The sequence below is a fragment of the Homarus americanus genome, unplaced genomic scaffold (genome assembly GCF_018991925.1).
Source record: "Homarus americanus isolate GMGI-L3 unplaced genomic scaffold, GMGI_Hamer_2.0 scaffold42643, whole genome shotgun sequence".
In the NCBI taxonomy this organism is placed as follows: Eukaryota; Metazoa; Arthropoda; class Malacostraca; order Decapoda; family Nephropidae; genus Homarus; species Homarus americanus.
This window is the reverse complement of record NW_024747582.1, coordinates 864,861-880,429: the sequence shown is the minus strand read 5'-3', so window position 1 is coordinate 880,429 and position 15,569 is coordinate 864,861. Positions and strand designations below refer to the sequence as shown.

The window sequence follows — 15,569 nt, the reverse complement described above, 5'->3', positions numbered from 1 at the left end:
TCTACAGTATTACCAACACTAGGTTCTACAGCATTACCAACACTAGGCTCTACAGCATTACCAACACTAGGCACAGTATTACCAACACGGCTCTACAGTATTACCAACACTAGGCTCTACAACATTACCAACACTAGGCTCTACAGCATTACCAACACTAGGGTATTACCAGGCTCTACAGTATTACCCAACACTAGGCTCTACAGTAACACTAGGCTCTACAGTATTACCAACACTAGGCTCTACAGTATTACCAACACTAGGCTCTACAGCATTACCAACACTAGGCTCTACAGTATTACCAACACTAGGTTCTACAGTACCCAACACTAGGCTCTACAGTATTACCAACACTAGGCTCTACAGTATTACCAACACTAGGTTCTACAGTATTACCAACACTAGGCTCTACAGTATTACCAACACTCGGCTCTACAGTATTACCAACACTAGGCTCTACAGCATTACCAACACTAGGCTCTACAGTATTACCAACACTAGGCTCTACAGTATTACCAACACTAGGCTCTACAGTATTACCAACACTAGGCTCTACAGTATTACCAACACTAGGCTCTACAGTATTACCAACACGCAAAAACATCAGTGGTCTCCCAGTATAAGTCTTCCAGAGAACACGTTACGTTCCTCCAAAAAGTGCTTGATCAAGCAGGCTGTGAGAAGCTTCAAGAAATAACAGTCTGATGAACCATTTTATCACCCGGGAAGTTTGGGCCACACACTCGGCTGCCTGGGTACAGGAAAGACCCCCAGAAGTTCCCCACAGCTGCCAGAATATGGGAAAGACCCCATAATTGTTCCCACAGCTGTCAGGGTACAGGAAACACCCCATAATTGTTCCCACACCTGTCAGGGTACAGGAGACACCCCATAATTGTTCCCACAGCTGTCAGGGTACAGGAAACACCCCATAATTGTTCCCACAGCTGTCAGGGTACAGGAAAGACCCCATACTTGTTCCCACAGCTGTCAGGGTACAGGAAAGACCCCATAATTGTTCCCACAGCTGTCAGGGTACAGGAAACACCCCATAATTGTTCCCAGAGCTGTCAGGGTACAGGAAACACCCCATGGGAAAAAATACTGCTTAGGAGTACTGTATACTCATTCTTTCTCTTTCTTTCTCTGACTCATTCTTTCTCTTTCTCATTCATTCTTTCTTTCTCTAACTCGTTCATTCTTTCTTTCTCTAACTCGTTCATTCTTTCTCGTTTTCTCCATTTAATGACTTCAGATGGTGTGAGAATGAAAATGATATTCGTAGGCAGGTTTCCATCACTTATATTTACTGTTGGTTGAAGTTTTACCATCTTAATCTACCTAATATTTAATTCAAATTTCATATAAATATTTTGATGGGGATCTTAAACCATGAGCAATGATGGTTTAGTTTTATTTGAAGTCGAAAAGTTAGTGTTTTAATTGGAAATGTGTTTTTAGATGTTTTTTTGCTGTAGTGTCAGCTGTAGTACCTGGTGTGTTGCTCTCTGCTGGAGTTAACTTTTGCTGTAAGTCTCCCAAACCTATGTCTTCAAGTCTTCACACCTGGATTGGTCTGAGGATCTCCAACCATTGTTATCAACCTAGATTCGACTGTAAACCCCACAGTCCATGACCCTTTTAGACCTGGTACCGAGTCTTTCATTACCTGGCTCACAACCTGCCTTGGCCAGACCTGAGCCATTATTGCTGCTCTTTCCCACCTGGCCAAAAATTGTTTTAACTTGGTCATAAACCTTCTGTACCTGGTAATGAAATTGTAACCTGGTCCTGAGCCCTTGGCCTAAGCCAGCCTTGACCTGGCTGTGACCTGCCCTGACCTGGTGTTGGTTCACAGGTGGCGCTACACATGTCAACGGGGTTACACACGGCCCAGGATGCGGTGGACGTGGTGCACCAGAAGCTGAGGAAGACTGTGAGTGACATCTCCTCCTCCTTGCGGCCCCCCACCACCCACGACCTGCCCCGGAGAGCCACCATAGATGAGGCCACCAGAAGAGGGCCCCAGGAGGATGACAGGAAACACCACGACCATCCTGCCAGAAGAAAAGCCCCAGAAGACCCACATAGAAGACACATCTCTGAAGACCTGAGAAGAAAGGCCACATCAGAGGAAGTTGGGAGAAAGTCAACGACGGAGGAGTTGACAAGAAGAGGAGAGGACGATAGATTGAGTCAGCAGGAGGATCGACCTCGACAACCACAGAGCACTTCAGGCGCCATGTTGGCTAGGGCTCAGGCGCTTTATAAGAGTGCCTCTAAGGGCAGCATGAGCGAGACCGAGCTTAAGGTGAGCACCATCTCGCAAAGTACGAGTGATAACATGTCCCCCTCACCCTCCCTCAGTGTGTGTCGTCCTTGAGTTGTGTCAGGGACGCTTGTGGTCTCTGTTCTTCTCTTGTATTTTTGTAAGGAACTGATCTGTCACCTTCATGTTGTTTTATTCCCAAGAACAAAGTTACGGAACCATAACTTTCCTCGACGTAGGTGTGTGGATTTATATTAACTTTGATATGGTGTGACCTGGTACTGTTGCTACACTAACACATGCATGATCACCTACATCAGAAGTATACATTCACAACTACTAATGGAGGTGCTGCTATTTTTACAAACACATATATAGGTAAATGATGAAGTAAACACAAGACACACTTTTAGGCTAATTTGAATACTAACTATATTTAATGAGGATTATTCTTGTTGAGTTTTTACAAATAAAATGTACAGACACATAATGTGTGTGCATAAACACACACACACACACACACACACATTTTTGTATGTAAGAACATAGTCATTTGTATAAACTACAAGAATTCTAAAACAAATTAAATGTCACTTGTGATTATTACTTTCTTACATATAGGTGGAGGTCCGGGCGTCGTCAGGGGTTAACAAAGGTGAGAGTCGTGATGCCAGTAGCCAGGACCTTGGCACCTCCACCAGCAGCGTCCCCATCCCCGGCACCCGCAGAGTGTCACCTCACTTGGGTCATCGCCCCAGTCTAGGTCAAAAATCAGGGTTGACCAGTGGCACAGACTCCTCAATAGACTCTGACCACAGCTACGACTATGGTCACCACACACATGCCCTCACCCCCTCCGCTACCCACACTTCCACTCCCATCTTGCCTCCCCGAGGACGGAGCGAGTTGGCGACGAGCGGGGCCTCCAGGGGCGTGTCTGTGTCACGGGACCCCTCGCTGGACAATGTGACCTCGTCGGTGACTTCGTCGGACTCATCGTCTCAGGAGGTAGACTCAGCCCATGCCACAGAGGACTCTCACAGCTCTGAAGCCGCTGATGAACCTGACACTGCCCGCACCATCACCTACTCCTCCGGTAAGTTGTGACCTGCTGTACCCGTCCTTCCTCTGCCCTGCTCTTCACCCCTCCACACCTCTCATTATTTATATACAGGGTGTTTTAGCAAAGACTACATAAAATTGGAGGATGAAATCCTTGGATAATTCTAAACCACAATGTGTGTATGGTAAAATGTCGGATTCTGCATACGCCCACGTGTTCGTGACAGGTGCAAGCAAATTAAACATAGTCCAGGCATTGTGGAACGCTTCAGACAATTAATGGTACGACGTGTACAGGCCTGTATTGAGGCAGAAGGGGGCAACATTTCCTGTAGGTTGTCACAAAGAACTGTCACGCTGTACAGATCTGTGAATAAATTATTACCAAAACCTGTGGGGGTTTCACTCATTAATACAACATCTTAAATGTATTTAACGTGGAAACTGTGCAGAATCTGACATTATACCATACGCACATTGTGGTTTAGAATTATCCAAGGATTTCATCCTCCAATTTAATGTACTCTTTGCTGATGAATCGCCCTGTATACTATGTAATACTAGTCTTCACCAACTAATGGATACAGTGCACCAAGCATTACTTCCTGTACCTGCCTCATGTGGACTGTTTTACTGGTGTTACACTTTTAATTCTACAAAGGGAGTAAAAGTCTAAATCGTTTTTCATTGGATGGTTTATTTTCTGATAATTCCTTTGTAATTTTTATTGGTCATTTTTATTTAGATTTAGGGCGGTTTGTATGCCATCTAGAAATCTGATGGACCTTTTGCTTTTTAATTCTTCTGTTGGGTTTTTATAATTTGTTTATTGTTCATTAATTAATCTGACAAAAACCCAATGTGGAGGTGATATTAATCAATGGTTGATACACCACACCAACTATGTTAGTGAGTATGGGGAAATAATTAGTTTTATATTCACTGTATAAAGTCACTTGTTACTCAAGCAGTACAAAGTTATCACAGGATTATATACTGTAAATATCAAATTACACTATTTATATTTATTTTACATTTATATTAAAGGAGATGGCTAGTTATTGTGAAAGGTTTCACTATTAAATACACAGGCTTACCTCCTTGGTCGATCCACTTAGAGAAACTGCTAATATTGAAGAGCTCAGGGTGAGTGTGGCACGACCTCTCTCTGTGAAGTCGGATCGCACACTCCTAAACATATGGTTACATCACTGAGGACACTGCTCCCCCTGGGAGTATTGCCTAGTCTGTAGTTAGTCACCAGCGGCTTGACTGGCCTTGGTCCACCCGACCAGACTAGCTCCAGGGACAGGACTTATCAGTGCCACCTCCATCACAACATACTGTACAGTACCAGTGGACTCCTCTTTTGGACAACAAGTTATATTAACTCCCACACTTCCTGGTTTATATATTTCTGTGTTCTTATTGGTCATTTACACTGTTCTTATATTCTTAACTCTTATTGGCCAAATTCTTTAAGACTGAAAAAATTGATCCTGACCTGAAAAATTATAAATTTTTGTTACCTCATCCTCTGAAGGTTGATCTTGACTTTAGAGTCCAAGGTGGATCTTGAAGTTAGACCTTGCCTTTTTAACTTCAAGGGCTACATAGTGTCTTAAGAATTTGTTTACATCTCATGTTCCAAACTTTTGATTGGTCCTTTTATTCTTGACTAACTGCTGATTGGTTGTTTCGTGCTGAGCTTCACGCGCTGATTGACGTCCTAGGCAACGACTCTTAATGTTGATTGGTTCTTCCTTCCTCGTCTAAATGCTTATTGGCTGTCACATATATCATAGTGGATGCTGATTCGCTGTCTTGCCCATCACTGTGAATGTTGATTGGTTGGTGGTGTGAGTGGGTTGTCATTCTTATTACACATTGAAGAAAGGTAATGAAATTAAGACTCAAGAGAGAGAGAGAGAGAGAGAGAGAGAGAGAGAGAGAGAGTGAGAGAGTTAAGATATTTGATCTGACAGTTTCAACAGTACCTCAATCAGGAAATTGGGTTTGTTTCTCGGTAGGAAAGTATATTGTTAGGATCTGTATTGGTTGTGGGCGCTTCTATCTCTGGTGAAATGTGAGACGCATTCTTATACCGGAGGTGATGTCAAAATTTTGGTTCACCTGAAGAGTAGTCACCCCAGTTGTAAGATTCTACCATCAGTTATAATGTATCTCCTATAATCTTACTTTTTATGCATGTATAATTAGGTTACATTTTTCCCGTATGCAAATTATTTTTCCTTATAGAAATATTTATCTAATAAGTAATTGTAGAGTTGAGTATTTACATAATTTATTTTCAGTAAATAAAAAAAAAATTGCATGCTGTTACTTTACAATTTTCTTGGAGAATTTGTTTTGGAGCTTATTTGTTCATTAAGTTGAAGGTTACTTTTTTTAGCTGCCAGGAGGGTATAGGCTGCAGGAACACTTGAGGGCTACAGGAACACTTGGGGGCTACAGGAACACTTGAGGGCTACAGGAACACTTGGGGGGCTACAGGAACACTTGGGGGCTACAAAGTTCATCTTGTTCACAACTTAAAGACCTAACCAAATTATTTACGTCTCGTCAACAACGAAAATATGGGAACTTTGCCGTTGGTGGACTCTTGTAAGTTATCCGTCACCAGTCTATTATATGTGTCACCAATCAAGTATCTCCAGTCACAAATTTATTACCCGTCGTCTCCAGTCTATAAACCATCGCCAGTCTATCCTTTATTACCTGGCACCAGTTTATTATCCCAGTCACCAGTCTAGCCTATGAAGGGCTTAAACTTAACTAGAGGTCTAATAGAGATATAAATATATATCAACATTATCATTGGTAGATGTGTAACCCCCTACTTTATAATGCTCTTAAAGGCCTTATATAGTTGTTGAAGCTCAGTCAACACCAGCCCTCTGTTTAATGGACTACGGAGAGGAAAGTTCATTATATCGAGGGTCCGTTATATGCGAAACCTCCATGTAACGAACTATATAGAAATGAAGGTGCGTTAGATTTGTAACCCCCATGTAACAGATTGTATGGAGGTGTATGTCTGTTATGTGGAGGTTTCACTAGTCATGTTCCCTGACTGTGCCTTCAAACTTTCCTAACTCATTATTCTACTGTTTTCAGCACACTTTGCACGATCCACAAGTGAAGACTCCAGCTCTAGTAGTTCTTAAACCAAAACTTAAACAATTCCAGAACTAAAAAAAAAAAAAAATAAAAAATAAAAATATCCAATCAAGTAACTGGCAACTTTTGTGTAAGTGTTTCTGGGCCGTAGATAATGGATGTTGTCGGTGTGGTCCAGGAGTGATGCTGGGAACACTAATTACCTTGTTTAATAGCCACACTTCTTATTCATTAAATCTCAAATTTCAATTGCATGGTATTATTTTTCACTATTAGATTAATAATATTGAGGAAATTATCTTCAAAGACAAATTTTAATCAGTCGTATGAATTGAAATTAATAAAAATGTGAAGCGGATCAGTTTTCATCTTAACCCTCTAAGGGTGATGGTTTAACCCCTTTGACAATGAGGTGTAACCCATTAAGGATGATGATTTAACCCTTTAAGGATGATTGTTTAACCCTTTGAGGATGATGGTTTAACCCTTTGAGGATGATGATTTAACCCTTTGAGAATGACGGTTTAGCCCTGTAAGGATGATGGTTTAACTCTTTAAGGACTGTGGTTTAACCCTCGAGAACTCTAAGGATTAACCAAAACCCAGACTGGACCACACCAGCAGCAACATCCCACAGACCTTGGTGTTATGGAATGCACAATATGGATAACTTGACCCTGTTTTGTTTTGTTGCTATTTTTCCCCTAAGAATCTCTCATAGTGACTTATGTTTGGCATTTTGAGTCCACCACCAACTAATATTTGCATGAATACCTCCCAGCACCGAGTGTGTTGTTTTTGTTCTCTCAGAGTTTGGGTGTTTTGCTTCACTTGTATCATTTCCTCTCCTTTCTCATATTTCCATCTGATGATATGACACACTTCACAATAACTTAAACACACAACCATGTCCAACTTATTTTGTCTGATGTAAATACAAAGGTAAATTTCACTCGTAATCATTTAAAATATTAATAAATAACTTGAGTAAATGATTGTTATCTGCAGTGTTTAAGGTTTATATGTCAGTAGTGGTGATGTTGACAGTCACACACTCTTGCCTCTGCTTCACTGTCTGTCGTGTCCTCGGGGTGAATTCTTAAGACTCTCGGAGCCATTCACATAAAGTTGTGTAATGCTACACATGAACATTGAGACTTTCTTCCTTCATGATGTTGGTGTTTGTTAGCCAGAGCTTATTACCCTGGTGTAATAATATCTGCCTGTGCTGTGTTACCATCCTGTATTAGTTACAGTTGGTGCTGTGTTAACTCCAGGGTAATGTTCTTTTCTTAAATAACGTTCACAGGTTTTATAAAGTTTGGTTTTACAAAGTTTTTCAACCAATGAATCACAGAAAGACTTATCCCCCCCCCCCAATAATTACCTAATTGTGATCGTATTATGGGAGCGTGTGTACCCATTCAAGTTTTTTTTTCATTAAAGATCATAGTAATAGAATTTCCTCAACCCTTTAACAATGATTATTTATTCCTTCGGAACCTCAAGGGTTAAGGGAAGCAAGTTAATGTAAATAGGTTGAAGTAACTTATTTTTAATCTTCACAAAGTAAGAGTTTTCCTGCCCTAGGCTGCTACACTTAACATACACTTTTAAGAGAGACAATGTGTATAAAGTGACTACAGTATTACTAATATTAAATTGAAAAATTAACAGTAAATTATGTTATTTAAAAAAAAAAAATACACAGTATTTAATTCCAATATGAAATAATAAGTTTGTTCTTCATCAGTACTGAAGTTATTTATGTTTTCTCTGCGAGTTTATTTTGTTCACTTGTTCTTGTTCTAAATGTTGGGAACATTTGTTGACGAATTTTATGCTAAATTGTGTTAAACTTCTATCAACTTTTCCTGGTTGACCTCAATAATCCCCCTGGATTTAATCAGCCTGGAGTTGACCTTTAATTACCGTAATGAACTAAAATTATATGGATTATTATTTAATGTAATTACTCGATCGGTGTTAGCATTTGGCACTATCCTGTGTGTGGTCGGTGTCGGCGCTTGTGTTCACTTGATAACTTATAAAGCACACTGTATGTTTTATGTATTAAATATTAACAGTTTGGTATTTTTCATCATTAAAATATCGGTGTTTTATTTATTGTTTTTACTCAATGCTTTAATTGGTGTTTTTTTACGCGTGTGTTTTATACCACTTAAACTTTAGAAATTATTATTATTATGTTTTGTTAGCTATAAATGTTTCATATTATTAGAATCTTAGAATTTATAGCGATTATTTTAAAATATATTTCCTAAAATAAAATATAAGTAATTTTAAATTATCGTAAATAAAATTTGGTACAGCAAAATTATTTTATGCTTATTAAAATTAGTGTACAGCAATAAAACATACAGTACAATAATTACTATTAACATTTAAGTATTTGGGTGATGGTAATCTTCTTCTCATTGGCTGTAGGTTAGATTAATTTTGGCTGGGTTAAGTTAAGAAAGGTTAAAAATATTTACATCTATAAATCTTGATATAGAAATACAGTATAATAATTATTTGGATCACAAAGATGAATAAAAAAATTCTTTTAATAATGAAAATTGGTCACAAATGTTTATTTTTATCTTCTGTTTGGTGTGAACTTACACTGGGAGCTTGTCTGTTTTCTTGTACAGTAAAGATAAATTATAAAATAATAATTTGTTACTACAAATATGTTGTATATTACTGTGTTGATATTCTAGTTTGCTTTACTGTATATAGCCAGTGGTATCATTATTTTCTCTGATGTAACTTTCCTTGTAAACCCACAAGTCATGTTGTCTGATCTCACTATACTGTACCTGGTTCACTGTACAGTTAGTTCACTATACAGTGTCAGCAGATTTAAGTATCCTATCTCCAGCCAAGTGTGATGCTCAGTAGTGACTGTGACTGTTACAGGTTGTGGTGGCAGCAGCGGCGGGGAGTCCGGCTACGTGTCTCCCTACCTGAGCACCGAACGAGGCGGCCTGGTCACCCTCGGCCCCTCCTTGCTCCTCACCAGGTCCACCATCGCCCAATACGACACCAAGCGCACCATCACTACTGTCGTTGCTCCCAGGTCCTCCTTTGACGAGAACCGCGTTAGGATACAGGTGCCTGCCGCTGTGGGCGGAGGTGCTAGTAGAGGGCCAACGGCAGTGGCGGCAGCCACATCGGCTGTTAACATTGGTGCAGAGGCGACAGTTAGGGTGTCCATGCCAGGACAGCAGCAGCAGGGGGTCAGTGAGGGTGTTGAGGGGTTACCCAGTGAGGGGCGAGCATCACCTTTATATACTCTCAGGAGCAGTGAAGCTGAGGTGTCCTCCCTCAGACGCCTGCACCCTGACACTCGTGTCCCAGGGCCTCCCCAGAGCCCTGCGTCGGATAGCCTTCAGGAGCACCCGAGAAAACCCTCTCCCAACAGATCCCCGAGGTTCGTGTAGCGGCGGACCCGAACCTGTCTACTGTGTCGTGTACACCAGTCGGTGTAAGACCGGGCAGATGTCAGTAGTACGGCCAGAGTACGGCGGCATGCAGGCAACTCGGTCAGATTAAAGGAATCAGTTGACAGACAGAGACCAGTCGTCCAGGCAGTCTTAACTATTGTGTGAGCGTCAGCTGTTCAACTCAACTTTAGGATAAGCTTAACATGAGCTGTTCAGTAAGTGTCAGTCAAGTACATGCATCAGTTGTTGGTGTAGTACAAGTCACCAGTGAGGAGTAACACACCAACATGCACTGTAGTTATTAGTACTAGTCACCAAATTGGTACACTGTAGATAAGTAGACTACTGTATTATCACTACAAGTTGTAGAGAAGAAGGACCCGACAACTTTAGCACCTGAGCAAGTTAACATCTTGTCTCAGATAACTTGTGTGTTTTCTTCTCTTCCAGCAACTTTTGCACCAGAAACATTTTGTCATGGAATATTTTGCTCTGGAACTACAATTATATACAGATAAGCTATTTTGCCATGACTTTCTTTTAAAATCAACGAAACCTAACGTAACCCTCATGTAGTATCTTGTAGTTAAGATAGCAGTAGTTTTAGTATACAGTAGTAGTAGTAGTATACAGTAGTGGTAGTATACAGTAGAAGTAGTAATTTTACATGGCAAGGGTGTGTGGGGGGGGGGGGAATACCACAATATTCACTTGGTCAAAAGTTTGTGAGGTGTTTTATCACATTTGTTGCTGAATGATTGATTGCCGGCATGACTGTCCTGTTTACCTTGTGTGTCTATGGTATCGTCAGTTTACATGATTCATGGTTTACTAGTTTATGAATGGTAAACTACTAATAGGAAGTTTATATGATCCATGGTTTACTATTTTGTGAAGGGTAAACTATCAATAGTACATCGTTTATGGTGTGACTGGGTGGTTTAGTGGTAAAAGGTACTGCACTATGACCTTTCTGAGGCTGGTTCCTTTCCTATCATAGGCCACATAGTTTCCACATTATTAGCAGTTGTTAATAACACCTTGTGTATTAGTGGAACACACTATGTATAGGTGATACAGCGAAACCTCTATTTGATGGACTATATGGAGAGGAAAGTCCATTATATCAAGGGTTTGTCAGATGTAAACTCTCCGCCTAATGAACTACATAGAGATGAAGGTTTGTTATATTGGGGGTCCATTGGATATGTAACCCCCATCTATATGGAGATAGAGGTCTGTTATCATACTCCGGGGGTGGGCCAGGTCTCTCTCCTCTTCCTCGTATATAGAGTTTATATATAGGAAAGGAGGCATCACAGGCCATAGGAGATGTAGACTGTCACCCCCTCTTGTTAAATTGGGCCTGAGGAACATGCCAGTGCAGTGTGGGTTTGTGGTCAGGTGTGTGAGTGTTGACTGTAGTGTTTGTCGGTGAATGTGTGGCATTCCAAGTGTAGGTTAGGTTAGGTCAGGTCTACAAGCTCGACAAGACAGTTAAATCCTTGTCCTGTATCTCACTTGTTTTTATTTTATATATTGGATGACCCTGTGTGACCTGTTGCTTGGTGCCACTATTGACCTGACCTCATGACCTCTTTGAAAGTGGTGATGACCTTTGAGAGATATCACACTCACTCTCCAACAATTTCTTCTCCCTCACAACCCTCACTCTTCAACAATAGCTTCTCTCTCACTCTGTCCAATAACAACTTCTCCCTCACACTCCAACAGCTTCTCTCTCACTCTCTCCAACAACAACTTCTCCCTCACACTCTAACAACAGCTTTTCCCTCACACTCTCCAAGAACTCCTCCGTCAGTCTTGTGGTCACCATCCAACAATAGTCTGTACACTCGGTGAAGCGAGGATATAAACAGGACATTGTTCCACACACTTCCCAGTGACTGGTCAAAGGGTGAACTCCAACAGCATATAAGGTCCATCCTACAGCACTGTATCGGGTGTGTTGTATCTGGGTCTATCTCTGGGACCTGTCGGCATGTTAGGTTGTTAAAATTACCGGCTGTATCTCTGCTGTGTCAACAACTTTATTCTGACCAAAACAATTGTAAAAGCTGTGAACCAAAACTTGGCGTGTGTAGTTCTCTGCCACGCTGACCAGACACGATGTGTAGGGATTCCCGTTGAGCACCGAACCTGTGTATGTACTGACAATAAGTCGACCACAGAGGTGTACATTTAAGTAAACACTACGACTGTGTACATAAATCCAAGTGTAAACTATAAGTCATTGTAATAATGATAAAGAAGAAATGTTCATGTACATACCTGATGCCAAGTGGGTTAAGTCGTGCCTTATGTGACAGTAATGTGTTTGTTGTATCACATGAGATGAAGTGAAGGTCTGGGCCTTAGTGCAGGCAGTTGTGCTCGAGTGGTGGGTCAGGCGAGCTGCAGTCCTGATACCTCCCACTCCCACCAGGCTACAACCTAACCTGATCTGACCTACCCTACCCTAACCAGTCTGACCTACAACCTAACTGAACCTCATCTGACCTGCCCTAACCCACCCTACCCTAACCCGGTCTAACCTACAACCTAACCTAGCCTACATTTACCCTAACCTCACCTGATCTGACCTACCTTACTTAACCTAACCACTAGGACTGCTGCCCAATTCTAATACGACCTAATTCAAGTCGGTAGATTATTGGAACTGTCGAGTTATTTACTGTATCCCGAATATCTATCTAGTGGTTAGGTTAGTTTACAGTTTATTAGGTTAGATTAGTTTAGGTTAGGTTAGGGCCCAATGAGACAAGGGCTTATTAGGACTGGGGCCCATCTGACCTGTGAGCAAATATCTCGCTCCACCATCAGTGCTGTACAGTAATTTTCTTATTTTTCTTAAAGAATTTTGTATCGTAAATTCCAGATTGGTGAAAAATTCTCACTAAGGATAACTCAGTAATATCGTTCTATGGATATCTTTTTTAATGGATAATTATATACATTTGTTGCACTCGGTTAATTTTAAAACACAAAAATTATTTATATGTGATGCTTAAAAAAAGTCCAATTCATAATTTTTTATATATTTAATATTTTGTAAGAGGTGATGTTTTGGTGACTGTTCCTTGCTGAGCTGGGTGGGGGGTGGGAAGAGGTGGGAGAGGGAGAATGTGGTAGGAGTGTGAGGCAGGATAAGGGAAGAGAGAGGGTAGAGAGGAGAATGAGTAAGGATAGGGAGTATGGATGGGGAGGAAGAGTAAGCATGAAAGAGGTGGAGTAAGGGAGAAGGAAGTGAGGGAGGAGGAGTAATAATGGTACAGTAGTAAAGTTGAAGGAGTAGAGGTGCTTCAAGATCAATCACAACCATTGCCGGAAACTAATAATTTATCACACACTACGGTCTTGATGAGGCTCCCTTCAGACGAGTGAGCAAGAGAGGCAGCCTAGAAGGGAGGGGGAGAGGCAGGCAGGGAGGGGGAGAGGCAGAGAGGGAGGGGGAGCCAGTAGTCGTCTGCACTTCTATATGATGTCTCATATATTTAGCATCCATGTATATTGTATATATATAAGAGGGAAAATAAATGTAAACATGTGTTTGTTTTATTCTTTGACCCTTGTATAGTATTAAGAATGGTGTAGCGATTATATGGTGTAGTGAATGATTGTGTGGTGAAGTAGTGGTGTAGTGAATGATGTGTGGTATAGGCAAGATCATCTGTAATTTTAGCATTTATGAATCATCTGAAGATGAGCCCCTTCTTGAGAATGTGGGGTTAATCTTCAGGTGATCTATAAAAAACTTAAATGACAAATAATCGATCCTATTCCTGCCAAAATGCACATTCTATAATTATTACATATTAAATAGTGTCTTGTATATATCCACAGAAAATAAACATACTGTACCGGTATACGTATATGTATTGCAGGTAAGAACAGAACAATAAACTAATGGAACATCAATGAACATCCTGGACTTAGTGTGAGCTGAATGTGTTAATGAACTACAATATAACCTTTGCTTGAGGAATGGTGGAGTTTGGGCAGTGTGTGTGAGGAGTCATCAGAATTTCAAAGGTATGCAGGTTAATTTTATCATGTTACAGTATTTTATTTCATTAAGTATTTTCCCACAGTTGTGACACCTCCTGTTAGCTACCAGTATTCTCGAGTGAAATAAATGTTACCTGAACCCCCAAGCCGGTAGTTCCTTGGTACTCTGTGCTTCCCCCTCCCTCACAACACCTCTCAGGGAGGGTGGAGTAGCCTGATCCTCACACCCTCCCGAATATAAAGGGCAGGCAGCTCAGGTCCAGCTCATGGTCTCTAAATACACTGGATTACATAGAGACATGCCAGCAGCCTCCCTCACACACGACGTGGTACTGTACCCCCCAAATTACCATCCTATAAGTCACATCAACTTCTCACTTCCTCCCATCACTTTGTCTTTACCTACACACAATCCTGTCCCCTTTCCAGGCTGTCACCCATCAGTTCAATTCCCAGCTGAGCGTCACCACAGGGAGGGTGTGCACGAGGGGGTCGCAAAATTCACGACAAATATATACTAGTAAGAGAAGATTGGAACCTTGTGTTACTCCACCAATTAAGAGCAATAATTAAATTCCAGAACTTTATGATTTTATTAAGTGCTAAATTAAATGGTACATAATATTTAGTATTAAATTTTTTTCTGTGTATAAGAGGCATTTTGTCCTGGGGATTTTTTGTCTGAAGGGATATCATCCTACACTCAGGGCGGGTTAGGCCAGCTCCCACAGTCAGGTTTTGTAGGCTTAACCCCCCCGTGAGGTTATAACAGACTTACTAATACTATACTAGACTACATAATGAACGTAATTCATCGGGATGGAGTTACGTGAGACTTCATCAAATCAACAAAGACGTTACCATGAAAACTCAATTAGGAGAGAACAAAGGTTTTATGGGAGTGTCTGGGCGACCAATACTGTACACTCGTGGTCAGTGAAATGAGCAGCTCCCACGTTAGGTGCTCTCCCCACTGCCAGGTTTTGGTCGCCTTCAGAATACAAGTGAGTTTTAACAGTACAATACAATACAGTACAGCACTATCAGATGGATGAATTTCCATTTGACAGTTTTCGTATGTTGTGTAAAATTTCGAGGGAGGGAATAGATAAATATATAGTGTAGTGTGTGTACCCTGAACACACACACCCATCCATACACACACAAACACACACCCATCCATCCATCCATACACACACACACACACCCATCCATACACACACACACACCCATCCATCCATACACACACACACACACACACACATATCCATCCAGCCATCCATTCATCCATCCGTCCATACATACATGCATACATACCATATATATATATATATATAGCCACACACACACACGCGTTTCATATTGTTTTAGGATAAGCGATGGGAGATTTATATACAGTAGTTAGACATATACCCAAACTTCCCAGAACCAATGAGAAGTTCCTTCCCAAAAAGTCAGGGCTCCCAATACATCAATAGGGAGGGAAAAACCTGCCCAGCTACATCAAGGTTCCAATATCCTGTGAGATTATTGGCCTTTTAGAAGCCTTGATGAAACCAGATGCATTTCTTATGACTTGTTAGGTGAGAGAGGGTGGGTTTTTTTTGGGGGGGTTG

At 41.1% G+C, this 15,569-nt stretch overlaps 1 protein-coding gene across 7 annotated transcripts in view; it reads left to right on the top strand.

The window, feature by feature from the left end:
* The window catches only part of LOC121879665 (rho GTPase-activating protein 45-like), a 152,529-nt gene extending 139,041 nt beyond the window's left edge, over positions 1–13,488 (top strand). For 5 of the 7 annotated variants that reach the window (XM_042386358.1, XM_042386357.1, XM_042386355.1 and 2 more), the window contains 3 exons: positions 1,859–2,311; positions 2,891–3,365; positions 9,398–13,488. In XM_042386358.1, the coding sequence (XP_042242292.1) occupies positions 1,859–2,311; positions 2,891–3,365; positions 9,398–9,921 (1,452 nt within the window). In that variant the 3' untranslated portion in view covers positions 9,922–13,488. Of the gene's footprint in view, positions 1–1,858; positions 2,312–2,890; positions 3,366–6,469; positions 6,603–9,397 lie in introns of all 7 variants that reach the window. The other 2 variants (XR_006091388.1, XM_042386360.1) reach the window with 2 other exon arrangements.
* Positions 13,489–15,569: the final 2,081 nt, after the last annotated feature.